General features: G+C 48.5%; 1 protein-coding gene across 1 annotated transcript; it reads left to right on the top strand.

The window, feature by feature from the left end:
• The first annotated feature begins 2567 nt into the window (after positions 1-2567).
• LOC120299857 (neuroglobin-like) lies at positions 2568-15639 on the top strand. The gene is made up of 6 exons (XM_039325122.1): positions 2568-2665; positions 4904-5146; positions 11726-11833; positions 13111-13231; positions 14859-14939; positions 15340-15639. Exons 2-6 carry the CDS (start codon positions 4926-4928, stop codon positions 15463-15465), a joined length of 657 nt encoding a protein of 218 aa, XP_039181056.1. The 5' UTR covers positions 2568-2665; positions 4904-4925; the 3' UTR covers positions 15466-15639.
• The last annotated feature ends 873 nt before the right edge of the window (positions 15640-16512 follow it).

Below are 16512 nucleotides of genomic sequence, written 5' to 3'. Positions count from 1 at the left end.
CGGTGGGGCCATTTCTGAAGGGGGGGGGTCTCAAAGCTAGAATTGTTCTAGAACCCATTTTACAGTGATCCAGACCCCCTTTGGCAGCTTTAAATAACTAGATTATTTACGGGAGAAAACAGGCAGCACCAAAATGTATTTCTCTTGTAAGAATTTGGTTTGCAGAGGGGAGGAGTAGTTAAGCCTAACCTTACACATCCTTTTGGTGCTCTCTTGAGTTTGGTGGTTTCCTTGCAGACCTCTCATGACCCAACTAGGTAATATCATCAGCGAGAAGGGCAAGAGTTTGCGCTAGTGATGTTACCTAGTTTGGTAATGAAATGTTTACAAGAAAACTACCAAACCCTGAGAGCACCAAGGACCCCACAGCCCTCCTTTCTGCAAACCCCTCTCCCTTCTGGCACTGATGATGTTATCTAGCTGGGTCATCTGCAAGGAAACCAGCAAACTCAGAGATCACCAAGGACCCCACTGTCATCCTCCGCCGCCTCCTTGCAAACCCTAGTTTCTTTTAGCACTAATGATGTTACCTACCTGGGTCATGAAACGTCTGCAAGGAAACAACCAGCACAGAAAACATCAAGGACCCCTCATTTCAGCCCTCAATTGGTACATCTTTTTTTCCCCCGAATATGATTTATATTGGGGAGATGCCACTTTTTTCAAATTCCAAAATCAGAAGCAATACACCCCCATAGGAATGAAAGGGCCAGTGTGGGCACATATTTATGGAAAAACAAATTCCAAAACAAGGTAATTTCCTTGGGGCTGGTGCTTTATCTTTGCAGATCTGAAAGATTCAAAAAAACTTTGGACCCAGACCAGGATTCTAGCAGCTTGCAAAAGCACAAGGAAAGAAGTTGCCTGCATCAAATATCTGGAAGCCTCAGCGTCTTTGGGCACCAGCGTTTTCTCCAAGAAAAAAATAAATGTGCAAACCTGCATGGACAACAATGTATTGGGCTGAGCGATGGGGTTTAGTCACAGTAACAATCAGCGGAATTTTCCCTCCTGGAAGAGAAGGGAAAAATTACATGGCTGCTTACAAAGCCGATTAGTAAGAGGCTGGGGGATCTGACGGCTGGGTGTGTGATCTGCACACAGGGACCTGCAGGAATCCCCTCAAAGGTAATAGGGGAGCTTGTGCAGGAAAATGGCATTTTTTGGGAAAGAGATAATCTCATTTATCTGCAGCAAACGGTATTGATCTGTAGAGCAATACGGCCATTTTACGATGTGTCGCCTCCCAGGATCTCCTGGCGGGGGGGGGGGGTTCATGGGATCCCCAGGTGATCTGTCTCCAGCTGCTTGGTTCCTGAGCCTTCCCTGACAGCCAAGGATGGCTGTTTTCCATCCAAGGGAGCCCCTGGGGATCATAAAATAGGGGAACCCGAATGGGTGTCCTGTTTTTATGCAGTAGTTTAGACCCCCACCTCACAAGCACTGATGATGTTACCTAGCTGGGTCATGAAACGTCTGCAAGAAAACATGCAAGCTTGGAGACCACCGAGGACCCCACAGTCTTCATGCTTCCTCTCTCTCCTCTCCACAATTCTGCTTTTTCTGCTGCGTTGTCTTCCGTGTGACGATGGGTCATGATGAGGAACCATGTGCCTGAGCTCAGCCCCTCTGCTTCCCCCCCCCCCATCAGAGGGTTTCCAGGCAGTGCAGCCCTTCAGCCTGTTTAATGCCACTGAAGGGTGGGAAAGCAGCCCCAGGGACTCTGCCCACCCAGGCCGGAGGGGCTTCTGGTAAGCGTCCTTCCCCCAAGAGCAGGAGGTCGGGAGCAGCCCACAAGCGGCCTGGGAGCCCTGGGCTCGGGGGCATCCGGAAGCCTTGGAAGGGGGTGCAGGGGAGGCTACGTGCTTCAAGACACTGGACAGTATGGGGGGAGGGAATTTGCGGCTTTTAAAAATCATTTGGTTGCATTAAAGTGATTAGAGCCACTCAAGACAAAAGTAAGGCTCACTCTTTTTCTTTCTTTCTTTCTTTCTTTCTTTCTTTCTTTCTTTCTTTCTTTCTTTCTTTCTTCCCTGGCCTTCCTTCCTCTGCCTGCCTTCCCCCTTCTTTTACTTTCTTTTCTTTCTTCCACCCTGTCTCCCCCTCCACTTTTCTTCTTTCCTCTGCCTTCCTTTTTCTTTTTTTTGTCTCTGCCTCCCTCCGTTCCTTCCTCCCTAGAAAGAGACAGAGAGAGAGGGGGACAGAGACTGGCCCAAACTCACCCAGAACTACACCCAGCACCTTTAATTACAGGACCAAACTGGCACACCAATCCTTCCAGTAAGCTGGAAAAACTAGAATTCCCCTGGCAGCTTCGGCACAAGCTCCTTTTCGTTGTTCCTTTCTTCTCCCCCCCCCCCCAGGACTTTTGGGCAAACAGATATTGATCTCCCCGAGGCTGGAAAGCCAGCAGCAAAGGCAGCTCTGTTGCCCATTAACCCACGTGAGCTCGGACCCAAACCAGGCAGACTTTAGGATCTGGAGGATGCCTGCATGTTCTCCAGCCCGTCTGGGATGCACCTGGCTGGGAATTGCAGCAGAGCCAAGAGAGTGAAGGGGGGAGACCACAAGCTGGGTGTGAAAGCTTTGCTCTTTTATCTCTGCAAAAGGAATCTTCTCGCACTCGGCTCTTCCGCCTGGACCACCTCAGGAAGCCCTTGCGTTGGTAAGTAGGCACTTGCTGAATCTTCCTTCTTTCAGGCAGAGGCGCTTCTCCAGGTTGAGGTGGGGGTACAAGCCTCTTTCTGGACCTCTTGCAAATCTTCCAGCCATCAAAGGGAGGTGAGAGGGGGGATATAGAATTGGGAGGGAACTTGGAGGGCTTCTAGTCCAACCTCCTGCTCAACAGGAGACCTAGACCAGGGTGTCCAACCTTGGAACTTTTAAGCCTTGTGGATTTCAACTCCCAAAATTGCTGGCTGGGGAATTCTGGGCTTTGAAGTTCACAAGTCTTAAAGTTCCCAAGGTTGGACACTCTTACTCCATACCATTCCAGACAAATGGCTGTCCAGTCTCTTCTTAAAAGCCTTCCGTGATGGAGCACCCACAACTCCTGGAGGCAAGCCCTTCCCGTGGTTAATCGTTCTGACTGTCAGGAAGTTTCTCCTTAGTTCTAGGTTGCTTCTTTCCTTGATTAGTTTCCACCCGTTGGTTCTTGTCCTGCCTTCGGGTGCTTTGGAGAACAGCTTGACTCCCTCTTCTTTGGGGCAGCCCCTGAGATATTGGAAGGCTGCTATCATGTTCGTCCTTCTCTTCATTAGACTAGACATACCCAATTCCAGCAACCGTTCCTCATATGGTTGATGACAAAGAGCTAGCCAGATCAAACCTGCGTTGACCACTGGAGAGAAGCAGAACAGCCTACCTGGAGATGTCCCATCTGAGATGGTTAAAGGAGGCATCACCGAGGCTCTCCTGCTCACCATTCCTGATCTGCCTGTTTCCACTGATCAACAAAGGACCGAGCTTGGTTGTTTTATTGCAGACGTGTGTCATGATCCAAGCTAGATAACATCATCAGTGCTGGAAGTAGCTATATATATATATAAACAGAGAGCAAACCCCTCCTAGCACTGATGATGTTACCTAGTGGGGTCAGGAAGCGTCTACGAGAAAACCACCAAGCTCAGAGAGGATCTCACAATACTCTTCCTCTCCTCCTTCTCTTCGCCTCTTCTCCTCCTCCTCCTCCTCTCTTCTCCTCCTCCTATCCCTCTCCCTTCTAGCACTGATGATATTACCTACTTGGGTCATGAAATATCTGTAAGAAAACTACCCAGCCCAGAGAGCACCAAAGACCCCATAGTCTTTGTTTTCTTCTGCCACCTCCTCCTCCTCCCTTTCCACCTTTTCCGTGATTCCCCCAAACCCTCGGCACTTGCCATATTATTCTGTGGCGGCTTTGCTGGTTTCAGATATTCCCCGCTGGGCTGCCGGCAGCTGGATTCTCCAGCAGGGTGACACCCGGCCTGCTTAAAATAAAGCAGACCCGCAATAAACAAATTTGAAAAAGAGAAACAAGATGCTACTGAGATTGAACAACTGGGGAAAACCACGAGTTCTCTTTCAGGGTGGAATGAAGGCCAGCTCGACTTGGACATGTTGACCTTGCCTCTTTGGAGAAAAAAATCTAACGCGGGTTAATTTAATGAAGCATATTATACAAAGTCCTCGGTATACAACCACACTTGAGCCCAAAATTTCTGTTGTTGAGTGAGAAATTTGTTAAGCGAATTTTGCCCCATTTTACAACCTTTCCTGCCTCAGTTGTTAAGTGAATCACTGCAGTTGATAAGTTAGTAACCCGGTTGTTAAGTGAATCCGGCTTCCCCATTGGGACACTGCGACCATCATAACTGTGAGTCGGTTGCTGAGTGCCTGAATTTTGATCACATGACCCTGGGGATGCTGCAGAGGTCATAACTGAAAAACAGTCCTAAGTCTGTTTTTCATTGCCGCTGTAACTTTGAACGGTCACTAAATGAATGGTTGTAGATCAAGGACTCCCTGCGGTTGAATTTGCACTTTGAAGTGAGTCCCTCTGTGCCAATGTTTCTCAGTCTTGACCACTTTAAGACGCGTGGACTTCAACTCCCAGAATTCCTCTTTAAGGGGGTCACCAAGTTAACCTCGCTTATAAAGCCGGGGTCTCCAAACTTGGCCACTTTAAGACGTGTGGACTTCAACCCACAGAATTCCTAAGAGCCAGCTGGGGGATTCTGGGAGTTGAAGTCCACACGTCTTAAAGTGGCCAAGCCTGACAAACACCACTGCCCGCAGTCAAGCAATAACTGAGTGTCTATCTCTCCCCCCACCCCTCCCAGTCTGAGATTTGAAGAACTACTTGCCTGACCCCAGTTCATCCCATCTCTGGATTGGCACCTGTCTGTCTTTGTTGTTCAAGGGTAGGAAAGCCTGCGGTGCAGATGGGATGCGCCTTCTCCAGCACGGGGGACGCAGCGGATCCAGCTGTCTCTGAAGCCTGGAGGGGCTCAGCCCTGGGCCTTGAGGAGGAAGGGGCGGATGGCAGCAGAGGGGAGGGGGAGGGAGCGTTCCCCCTCTCCCAGGCCCAGAAGGAGTGGATTCGGGAGTCCTGGAACATCCTCCATAAGAACATCGCCCGAGTGGGGATCATTGTCTTCATTGGGTAAGGCGCCGTTTCTCTCTTTGCAAGAGGAGCGTCCCGGTCAACACAACACAAGCCACAACTGAGGAGCTGGTTGGGGAAGGCCAGTCTTTGATCCCGTGACCCTAAGGATGCTGCAGCGGTCACGAGGGTCTCTGGAGATAGCGTCTTCCAGGTCAGGGTTGTCCTGAAGGCGCTTTTCCAAAAGACAACCAGGCTTTATTCCGTGAAGATGTTTCGCTTCTCATCCAAGGAGCCTCTTCAGTTCTGAGTGAATGAGTCAGAAGATTCATTCAGAAGCGAAGAAGCTCCCTGGGTGAGAAGCGAAAGGTATTCCAGGAAAAACAAACTCCAGTTGCCTTTTGAAAAAAAAAAAAAACCTTTGGGACAACGGTCAAAAGTGGGGAAATCGGTCATAGCACCATTTTCAGTGCTGTTGTAACGTTGAACCACCATTAAACGGAGGCTTGTAAGTTGAGCACTAGCAGTAAAACTGTAGGGGAGGTCTCCTCTGTTACTGCCTCTGCCTCTCCCCCAGAGATCTGGGGGGCATCCCCTGCCCTCCAGAAGATGTCCCCCAAAGACCTGGCTGTCCCCCCAGGCTTTGGACAGGGTGGGGGGGGCAACATTTGTCCCCCCCCTCCCTCCCTCATGTGTGGGGTTCATTCTTCTCCACTGTCCGGTTTCTCTTCCTTAATAAACACTCAGCCACCCACGGAGGTCGGCAGCCCAGGGAGGGAGCTTCTAAATCAAATTTAATGAAATGAAATAAAATAGTGTTTGTCTGGGGGAGAGAACTGCCCTTTGCAAGATGAGTCATCCCAAAGTTGCATCTCTTGGGATCTGCAGCCTGCTCCCACGCTTCGGCTTTCATCTTGGTTTAGCTTGGGTGACCCCCCCCCACCCCCCACCCTGGGCTTCCCAACAAGGACATCCAATGCGCCAGGACTGGCTTCCATCGCAGGGAGACGCTCCCGATCAACCCCAATGCCCCTTTGAAGACACCCCCCCCCGTTGATGCTCAGACTTCCTTCTTGGTCTGACACACCTGTCCCGACTTCCCCAGCTGGGACGGTCGCCAGCAGTGATCACGTGACCCCGGGATATTGCGACCGTCGTCAACACTATGGCAGTTTCCAAGCACCTGAATTTGGATGATGCGACTATGGGGCGGTTGTGATGCTGTAAATGTGAGGACCGGTCACAAGTCATATTTTTCAGTGCTGTTGCAACTTGCAACGGTCGCTAAATGAATGCTTGTAAATCATGGACTATATCAGGGGTAGGCAACCTTGGTTCTTTTATGACTGGTGGACTTCAACTCCCAGAATTCCTGAGACAGCCATGCTGAGGGGAAAGGGAGAGGTTTCCAAGCTGAGCCAGGCTGGCCCAGGAATTCTGGGAGTTGAAGTCCACCAGTCATGAGGGGCCATAGTTCCCCCATGCTGGCTCGGGAATTCTGGGAGTTAAGTCCACCAGTCATAAAAGAGCCAAGGTTGCCTACCCCTGACCTATACTTACCAATGCCCAGGGACACCACATTGCAGCCATTTCGTGGCAACGTGCCCTTTGAACAGGCTCAGAGGTTTTTTTTTTCAGGGCAGCAGGTGGCGTGGGGTCTGTCCTGCCTGGTGCTCTGAGACTGCACATCTGCACATCTACACGTATGCAGGCAGACCTGCTGTCCCCCTCCTGGAATCTCTCCACAAAACACACAACCGTTGCCTTTGATTGGCACCGACTTTTGCAGAGTCTGTTTTCTGTCCGGCAAACTCACGGGGGCTTTGGGGAGGGAGGGAGGGAGAAAACGGGAGGCAGGAGCACCAGAGAGACCCAAAAAGAGCAGCGGGCAGAAGGAGGCCGGCTACAAGCAGAGACAGTCCAGAAGCTTCCAAATTCCAAGAAGGAGGCAGGAAGGAGGCAGTTTGGAGAGCAGACCCCGCCTGGAGCAGGTTTGGGACCGAGTGCCCAGATCCAGCCTTGTCTAGATGGAGTGGTGGAAAATGGGTGGCAGGGGTGGGGGGCTACAGCTTAGGGATCTGGCTTTGGCACAGTCCCACAGCTGGGTTTTGGGGCCCACTAGAAGAGAATCTGCGTAGCTCAGAGTTGAATTGTGGAGTCTTGGGTGCTCGCTGTGCTTGGTTGGTTTTTTTTTTGGGAAACGTTTCGTTACCCAGCTAGGTAACATCATCAGTGCTAGAAGGTTTGTAGAGAAGAGGGGGAGGAAGAGGAGGAGGCCATCCTGGCTGTTCTCTGTGCTTGTTTTTTTTTGTTGCAAATGTTTCATGACCCAACTAGATAACATCATCAGAGTTAGAAGGGAGAGAGGTTCCTAGCTGGGTTATGAAATGTCTGCAAGAAAACCACTGAGCTCAGAGAGCACCAAGGACCCCATAATCCTCTTCTTCCACCTTTCCCCCTCTTCTCCTTCTCCTCCACTCCACAAACCCCCCTCCCTTCTAGCACGGATGATGTTACCTAGCTAGGTCATGAAATGTCTGCAAAAAAACCATCCAGCTCAGAGAGCACCAAGGACCCCACAGTCCTCCTCCTGTTCTGGCCAGCCCTACTGAAACGGCCACTGCTGTAGACAGTCAGTGTTTACTTCCCTAAGATGTAGGCAAGTAATTCAATGAGGCAATAAATTCCAGGCATGATTGTCAGACTCACACCAAGCCAAAAAGCATTTTCCGCCCCAGGAAACTGTTCCGCATCTGGAAATCAGGCAGCTGCAGAGTCTCCCAGCAGGGCTGATCCACGCTGACTTGCGAACGAGGGAAGCGTCTGACCTGCAAACTTGTTCGCAGGTCAGCCTGGATCAACCCTGGATGAGAATCTGCTCAGAAGCTCTGCAACCTGTTGGAAAGGGGATCCCTGTTTGCCAAGAGCAAAGGCTGCTGTTGGAAGAGAGAGAAGGAAGGTGAGGATTCCCAGGCTGCTCTCCCTTCTACAGCCCCCTCTTGCTGGCTCTCTTTTTTTAATAATTTTTATTTTATTTTATTATTGCCAAAGCTAGATGACAAACTCCAAAAGACAAAAAAAGAAGGAAACAAGAACAAAGCAAAACGAAACAAGACAAGAAGAAAAATATGCATTAAAAAACAGACACTACTAACAAATATATTTCAACAATAATAGCTTCCCCCCCCCTCGCAAAACTCTCTTGTGCCCCTTGGGGTCTTCACCCCCTGGGGGTCCTGCTGGCTTAATGCCTCTCCTGCCCCCTGGGAGCTTAAGAGCTCTCTCTCTTTTCTTGCAAAGCCTATTGTGGAATCTTCCTGCCTACTATCCACCCCAGGTGCGCTCCGTTGTTTTGCAGACCTAGGCACCTTACCTGGTGGGTTTTGTTTAGAAGCGGAGGGGGCTGGCATCGGCTTGGCTGCCCCCATTCAAATGCTCCTCGCTAATTAAAGTGAGAGCAATATAGAGGAAGGCCTGAGATTACAAGTGATTGTTCCAAAGGAGAACCGCTGGAGGAGTCCAATTCTGCAAGTCCTTTGGGCTGTTTTTCACTTGGCGTCCCTGCGAATCCAGTTTGTTCACGTTGGCAGCAGAAAGAGAGAGAACGCAGAACGTCGAATCACCGAGTTGGAAGGGACTTTGAAGGTCTTCTAGTCCAGCCCCCTGCTTGAGCTGGAGACCCTCTATCATTTCAGACAAATGATTGTCTAGGTTGCAAAAGACGGCCAGGTAGAACTACACCCATCGTCTTTCGGTCAACCAGCCACAGAATTTTTAAGAGGGACTCCAGGGTTGTGAAAAAGGGAGGTTTTCAGGATTGTGAAAAAGGGAGGGTTTTTTTTTTTAATTATTAAGTTTGTTGACAAGGGACAACAGAGTCTTTCAAAGGTTTGGTTGCCAAAAACCTTCGCCTTCTCACAACCATCAGCCTGCAAAGTGCCCATTATGACCGCGAGGGTACAGTTAGTCCTTGACTTACAACCACTTGTTTAGTGACCCTTCAGAATTACAACAGCATTGAAAAAGCTGATTTATGACCATTTTTCATGACTGTTGTAGCATCTCCACGGTGACATGATCAAAATTCAGATGCTTGGCAACTTCTACTTGTGACGGTTGCTGTGTCCCGGGGGGAGCGTGTCCTGTGATCCCTTTTTGCGAACCTTCTGACAAGCATTTTGAGCTGAGTTGTGGTCCTAAGTGAAGGACTACCTGGATTTAGAGTTACTCGGAATAAATGTTTCGCAACCATTTGGATTCTGAATCCAGCTATTGCTTCCAAATTGGCCGTGGATTAATTCAGTTCCACCGAAACTGAGGGGTGAGTCATAAGTCCAGGACTGCCTGCATCCAATTCCTCATTTTTAACTCCCACTTTGTCACGGCTATTTCAATCGCAGCCGCTTCAGATTCTAAACCTGCATAATCATAAGAATAATTTATCACATTTATATGCCACCCAACTGCCAGCGCCTCTGAATCTCCCAGCGATGACAAATCCTTATCCATCTTCCGTGCAATTTCTTCCCATGAAGAGAGGCGCAGACCCCGACACGGTGGTCCTCAAAGCGCTTTAATTAACTACATATTTTTAAGTGGCTGCATCCACTTCCCAAGACTGATCACGTCTTCCATCCTTGAGCAGAGACGGCTGGATTCATCCTAAGTCCCTTTTAATGAAACCACAACATTCAAAGAATTTGATAGATAGAAAAGGGCGAGCTGTTTGTTATTTAGTCCTGGCCAGGCACTTAGAGATAGAGAGCTAGGGAAGAGTCAACACTTCAATGCATCCTTTTCAACATCGGAATGATGTGTCGCAAAGTTGTGTTGCCTTTCTTTGTTTTCGCTGGGGTAAGAGCAACGGAGAAAGCTCGCTGGAGCCCAGCCACATTGCCTTTCTGCAAAAAACTTTCCAATTTAACCTTTTCCACATGACTTATATTAAAAGGCCCATCATTAAAAAAGCACAACAAAGAATGTTCTTCCTGCACCAACTCAGAAAGCTCAGACCGTCCCAGGGGCTGCTGATGCGGTTCTAGAGGTGAATTATTGAGTCACTCACCTCTGTGTGTCTGGTTTGGCACAACAACCCAACAAGACAGACACAGACTCCCACGGATAGTTAGGACTGCAGAAAAAAACAATTACAACCAGCCTGCCTTCCACTGAGGACCTGTACCCTGCATGAACGAGAAAGAGGGCTGAGAACATATCTACAGTCTTCTCACATGCAGGGTGCAAAAGGTTTCAAGTTCCCTCCTATGGACGGTGCTATAGGGCGGGGGTCCTCAACCTTGACAACTTTAAGACTTGTGGACTTTAACTCCCAGAATTCCTCAGCCAGCTTTGCTGGGAGTTGAAGTCCACAAGTCTTAAAGTTGCCAAGGTTGAGGATCCCTGTTATAGGGCATTGCACGACAAAACAATTAGACACAAAGATAGTTTCCCCCCCCCCCGTGCCATCACTCTGCTGAACACCTAATTCCCACAGCACTGTCCCCCTTTTGCACTGAGCTGTCAAATCATTAGTAGGGCTGTATTACTATTATCCTTCTCATTTTTCCTATTACCTACGCCTTTAGCATCTTATGACTATCAATTACGATTGATGTTGATTGCATTTATTTAGTATCTCATGACTATTGCTGAGTGTTGTACCTTATGATTTATGGTGATTGTATTTTTATGATTATGATTGTGATTTATCATTTGTCCCTTATATGTATACTGAGTTTGTTCTGTTCTGTTCCAATGTTCTGTTCTGTTCTATTCCTGGCTTGACCCTTGCCAGGATGGGTGGAGGAAAAAGACGGGAGGCGGCAGCTGAGTTTTGAAACCTCGGGGGTGCAATCTGCCACGGAGGCACGCCTGGCCTTAAAAAAAATAATAAATAAAAGGAGCAATAGATTTTATTGCCAAGTGACTTTCTCGGGCATCTTACGGGCACGTCCATCCATGGGGAGCCGTCTCTAGGAAGCGGTCTCTTTTCCGCGCAGCTCGGCTGGGTTTGCTGTGCTGTTTTCACATGTGCTTTTCAGATGGCTTTTATAGATTGTGTTGGCACGGCTTTTGTTTGACGAGAGCTTTAAACATCCTGGGATCACGATGACAAAAGCCAGGATAAACATTCCTTAAACAATGCTTGTGTTTGCCCCCTTTTGTTAGCCAAAGCAGATGCCATAAAACCAGTGGGGGAGGGGGAAGGGGTGGTGGCAGAGCAAAGATGGGGTGGGAAAGAAAAGGGGTTCAACTATGTCTCTGAACATGGGGAGGGGTCTGCGAGAAGAGAGGCAGGAGGAGGAGGAGTTGCAGAATAGGCAACGGCCAGATAAGAGGCCTCGTAGTCCTCAGGAGGGCTTGCAAGCTGGAAAGTTCATTTCTGCCCCCTCACCTTTACAGTCCCAGAAAGTGGGGAGGTTCCCTTCCGAGATGTTTGCCAGGCCCCTTTTCTTCCTGAGGGCTGCCAGGTCTCTTATCTGACCATTGCCTATTCTGCAACTCCTCCTCCTCCTCCTCCTCCTCCTGTCTTTTGAGGTCCTCACCGACCATTGCAGGTTGCAGGAAGAAGATCCCATTTTCCCAAAGACTTCCCCCCAAGGAAGCTGCGATCTGGACTGTCTCCTGTTTCTTCTCCAGACTCTTTGAGACCCACCCCGAGTGTAAGGACGTCTTTTTCCTCTTCCGGGACGTAGACGATCTGCAACAGCTGAAGATGAGTAAAGAGCTTCAAGCCCATGGGCTCAGGTGGGTCTGAAGGTCCAACTTGGGCCAGGCTTCTGGGTCTCCTCCACCCAAACAACAGGGGCAGCTGGATGGAGCTTCACCTTCTCCTTTGGAGATGTTCTCAGGCGACGCTTGGATCCTTCATTGTGGCTGTGGGCAACACAAGGGGATGTGTATCCTTCCGTGACCTAGGAATAAGGAGAAATTTCCTAACAGTGAGAACCATCAGCCAGTGGAACAACTTGCCACCAGAGGCTGTGGGCACTCCATCACTGGAGGTTTTTAAGAAGAGACCGGAAGCCACTTGTCTGGAATGGCATCGGGGAAGGGTGTCCAACTTTGGCCACTTTAGGTCTTGTGGACTTCAATTCCCAGAATTCCCCAGCCAGCATGCTAATGAACTTTTGCAATGGGTGGACTTCAATTCCCAGAAGTCCCCAGGCAGGATGCAGTTGGGCTGTTTTGGTGCTGTTTGGCAGAGGCTTTCTTCTTTTCCTGGTTTTTATCTTCTGCGTGGGCTTGGTGTTTGGCCGCCGTATCTAGATCTTCCCCGTTTTTTGGGAGAGGAAGGATACGTGTGGTCTTCGTTACCATCTTGGATTTGTCTCTTGACATTTATGAGCAGAACTCTCTCTCTCTCTCTGGAGGAGATTAAAATAGTCCCTGAAAGCCAAGGAAGAAATTAGCATATCTAGGCCAGGGTTTCTCAACCTTGGCAGCCTGAAGCTGTGTGGACTTCAACTTCCAGAATTCCCCAGCCAGCTCACATCTTCAGGTTGCCAAGGTTGAGAAACAATGGTTTAGATATTCATTTGTAATTTCATGGAATGGATCCAACGGCGATCCAGAAAAGGAACACAGCCAAGAGATACATTTGCAGACCAAATCAGGTCAAAGAAAACTGTGTGTAGGAAATTCTGGGAGTTGAAATCCACCCATCTCAAAGCTGCCAAGGTTGAACAACCCAAATCTAGACTCTAAAATGATGACCTCAGTGCTTCGGGACCCCCAAGCCCCTCTCCTCCCGCCATTTCCCCCCACTCTGCCCCGCCCCACAGACTCTAGGGAGCTGTGGATGGGAAGAGAGAGTTGCTTTCCTTCGCTTTCCTAGACGTTTCCTGTAATTCGGAGAATTCCTCTCTTCTCTCCTCTCTTATGCAAGGCTAAATCGGAACCTCTGTCCTGCCCAAAACTTTGCTAGGGGCCTTCGTAGATTTCCTAGGAATGGGGTCGTGAGTCCCACTGAGGATGAACACATGCCCCAAAAGAGCTCTCCTCTGTTCTCTCGCCCTCCCTAGAGTGATGTCCTTCATCGAGAAGAGCGTGGCTCGACTGGATCAAGAACCCAAGCTGGAGGCTCTCGCCTTTCAGCTGGGCAAGAACCACTTCCATTATAAAGCTCCCCCCAACTACTACGAGGTGAGATGAAGAGCAGCAAGAGGGCTACCAAGGCTCGGCTGAATTCAAAGGTTGGGGTGCCCCTATACACCCTGTTGAAGGATTAAGCAATTCGAATCTTGAATCTTCTAAGAAGGATATTCCTAATTGTCTAAGAAGGCTATTCCTGATAGCTTTTTGATCTTCTCCCTTTTTAGAGTGGAAGGTCTCAGGTCCACGTGAATTGATCTTCCATTAAACTATTTCATTGCTAAAAGCCGGCATGCAGGAATCTTCTCCACTAACGTTAGCACCTACGAGGAGTTAGAGAAGGGTTAATAGAATTCAAGGGACATTGGACTTAGACCAGGGTCCCCAATCCCTGGTCCGTGGACCGGTACCGGGCCGCAGCATGCCAGCAACCGGTCCGCACAAACAAGCAAAGTCCCATTCGTGGGATGCAGCAGCACACAAAACCATGCACCCTCCGGTCTGTCTGTGGAAAAACCTCTCTCCATGGAACTAGTCCCTGGTGCCCAAACGTTTGGTGGCTATGGAGGGATGCTAGGCTTATCCCTCCTTTGACTCCGCCCTGATGGCCAAATTTGGCTTCTAGATGAGAGCCTCGGTACGCTAGACCCCCTAATTATGACACTGAGATGAGGATTATTTAATTTATAATTTGTTTGAAATGTTTCAGTTAAAAAGGATTCTCTTACTGATTTCACAAGAAAGAGAAGAACGGAGAAATCACGCCTTCCTTTTTATAGTTTGCATAATAAAAAAAGTACATTTAGAAGACTGTGGCTCTGCAGTTGCCCTCTTCACAAACCATCTGGACGTTGTCCAACTGGTATGGAGCTACTTTTGCAGACAGAAACCGACCACAGGGTGTTAGATGGGTCAGGGGTGAAAGACCAGGTCCACACGTGAAAGTTCAATTCAGCTGATTTATTGCTATGGGCCTACGGGCAGGAACCTTCTCAACCAAATGTTAGCACCTGCTAGGAATTAGATACAGGTTCTCAGAATTCAAGGGAAGTTGGACTTAGTTCGCTTGTGGCTATGTAGGGATTCTAGGCTGATTCCTGTTTTAATGCCACCCCCAGGTTCTGCCACTGCTTTTACATCAGGAAGGACAACAATGTTCCCTGGGGGTTAATTTCCTTGCTTTTGTAATTGCTTAGAGGCATTGCTGGTGGGGCATCTACACCTGTCTCCTGTAAAAGCATGCAAATGCGTTGCTTTTTGGTGTGTTTAGATTTTTTTTTTACCTGATTGCTAAAAGAAAGAAAGAAAGAAAGAAAGAAAGAAAGAAAGAAAGAAAGAAAGAAAGAAAGAATTTTGCAGCATGAAAACCCAAGAGGAAGAAAAATGAACAATGACCAAGCCTACACCTTTGTAAAATTCATGGAGTGAAGCGAAGGAGGGAATTGCACCATAAAATTTTATCCTCTTTTCTCAGATGTTATTGTATAACTATGACTGCATCTCTTAAAATGTCTGCAACCCGCAACACATATATTTTAAAGCAATCTAATAGCTGTAAAAGATGTCAGTAATTCACAGCAGGTAATCCACCTCCCTGTCTCTCTTTTCCAAAATTACCGTTGTTTCTTTGGCATTTTATATTTCTCTCTCTCTCTCTCTCCCTTTTTTTCTTCTTCAGTACATTGGAATTCAATTCATCCAGGCTGTTCGGCCAATTCTCAAAGATGATTGGACTCTGGAGGTTGAAAAGGCCTGGCAGGTAAGGGGAATTTGGAAGATAATCGGGCATTAACAATAAACAATCAAGCAGAAAACAATATCCTAATGATATTATCTACTTGGGTTATGAAATGTCTGCAAGAAAACAACCCAGCTCAGAGAGCACCAGGGACCCCACAGTTCTCCTGCTCCCACTCCTGCTCCTCCTGCTCCTCTTCCTCCTTCCAACTCTTCTCCTTTCTAGCACTGATGACTACCTAGTTGCGTCATGAAAGATCTGCAAGAAAACCACCAGAGACCCCATATATCTCCTCCTCCTCCTCCTCCAACTTGACAGCTTGAAATCTTGGTCTCACTTGCCATAAGTCAAGAATTACTTGTATGACGCCTAGATTTATTTTAAAAATGGCCTTCTCTTTTTTTCTTCTTCCTGTTCCTAGGGCCTCTTCAGATACCTGGTAGCTGTGATGCACAGGGGGTTCCATAACGAAGGAAAGAGACTGGGGGGCAGCCCCTTTCTTCCCCCACAGACAGCTGAAATGGAATCCACTCCAGACCAAATCTGAAGAGGGTGTTCTCCCTGGAAGTGGCTGGTTGAAGGATCTCCTTGGACTTCCTGCTAGGAGCCCCTGATGTTGGCTGAGAAATGCCTTTTTGTGAAGTGTTTCCATTTCTGCTTTGTGGTCCTTGCAGGGCTACAACCTTCTGGGTGTTCAGCTACAGCAGGGGTAGTCAACCTTGGCTCTTTTATGACTCGTGGACTTCAACTCCCAGAATTCCTGAGCCAGCTTAGCTGGCTCAGGAATTCTGGGAGCTGAAGTCCACGAGTCATAAAAGAGCCAAGGTTGACTACCCCTGAGCTACAGCAATCACTCAACCCGACACCCAAAGCCCTGAGCTTGTCCTCCAATACAAGAAGACAAATCACAACATCGTGTAGACGTTGGAAAGATTCTGGACAGAAGCCGTCTTGCCGAGAGTGTCTCACCATACCTCTCTCAGCAACCCGTAGGATTTGCCTGTTAGTGCCATTCCTTGCAATCTTTTGGAAAGGCACTCTCAGAGACAGGATGGGGATTCACGGAGATCAAGAGGCGTGGGATGTCCCGTGCTCAAGGGACTATTTCAATCTCCTCCAGAGAGAGAGAGAGTTCTGCTCATAAATGTCAAGAGACAAATCCAAGATGGTAACGAAGACCACACGTAGCCTTCTTCTCCCAAAAAACGGGGAAGATCCAGCTACGGCGGCCGAATGCCAAGCCCACGCGGAAGATAAAAACCAGGAAAAGAAAAAAGCCTCTGCCAACAGCACCAAACAGCCCAACTGCGTCCTGCCTGGGGAATTCTGGGAATTGAAGTCCACCCATTGTAAAAGTTTATTTACATGTTGGCTGGGGAATTCTGGAAGTTGAAGTCCACACATCTTCAAGCTGCCAAGGCTGAAAAACACGGACCTAAATAGAAATTCCCATTGGAACACTTAGCTTTGTTTTTCCTCTTGCTTTATAATCTTATATTTGAGGGAGGAAAAGGAATACAGGAAGAAAAAGGAGGGGCAGTTGATTAAAATAGTTTTTGTTCAATTCTGGTTCAGAATCAGCCCACTGGGGCTG

The sequence above is a fragment of the Crotalus tigris genome, unplaced genomic scaffold (genome assembly GCF_016545835.1).
Source record: "Crotalus tigris isolate CLP2741 ecotype Arizona unplaced genomic scaffold, ASM1654583v1 scf7180000024316.1084291, whole genome shotgun sequence".
NCBI lineage: Eukaryota > Metazoa > Chordata > Lepidosauria > Squamata > Viperidae > Crotalus > Crotalus tigris.
This window is presented reverse-complemented; position numbering and strand designations above follow the sequence as displayed.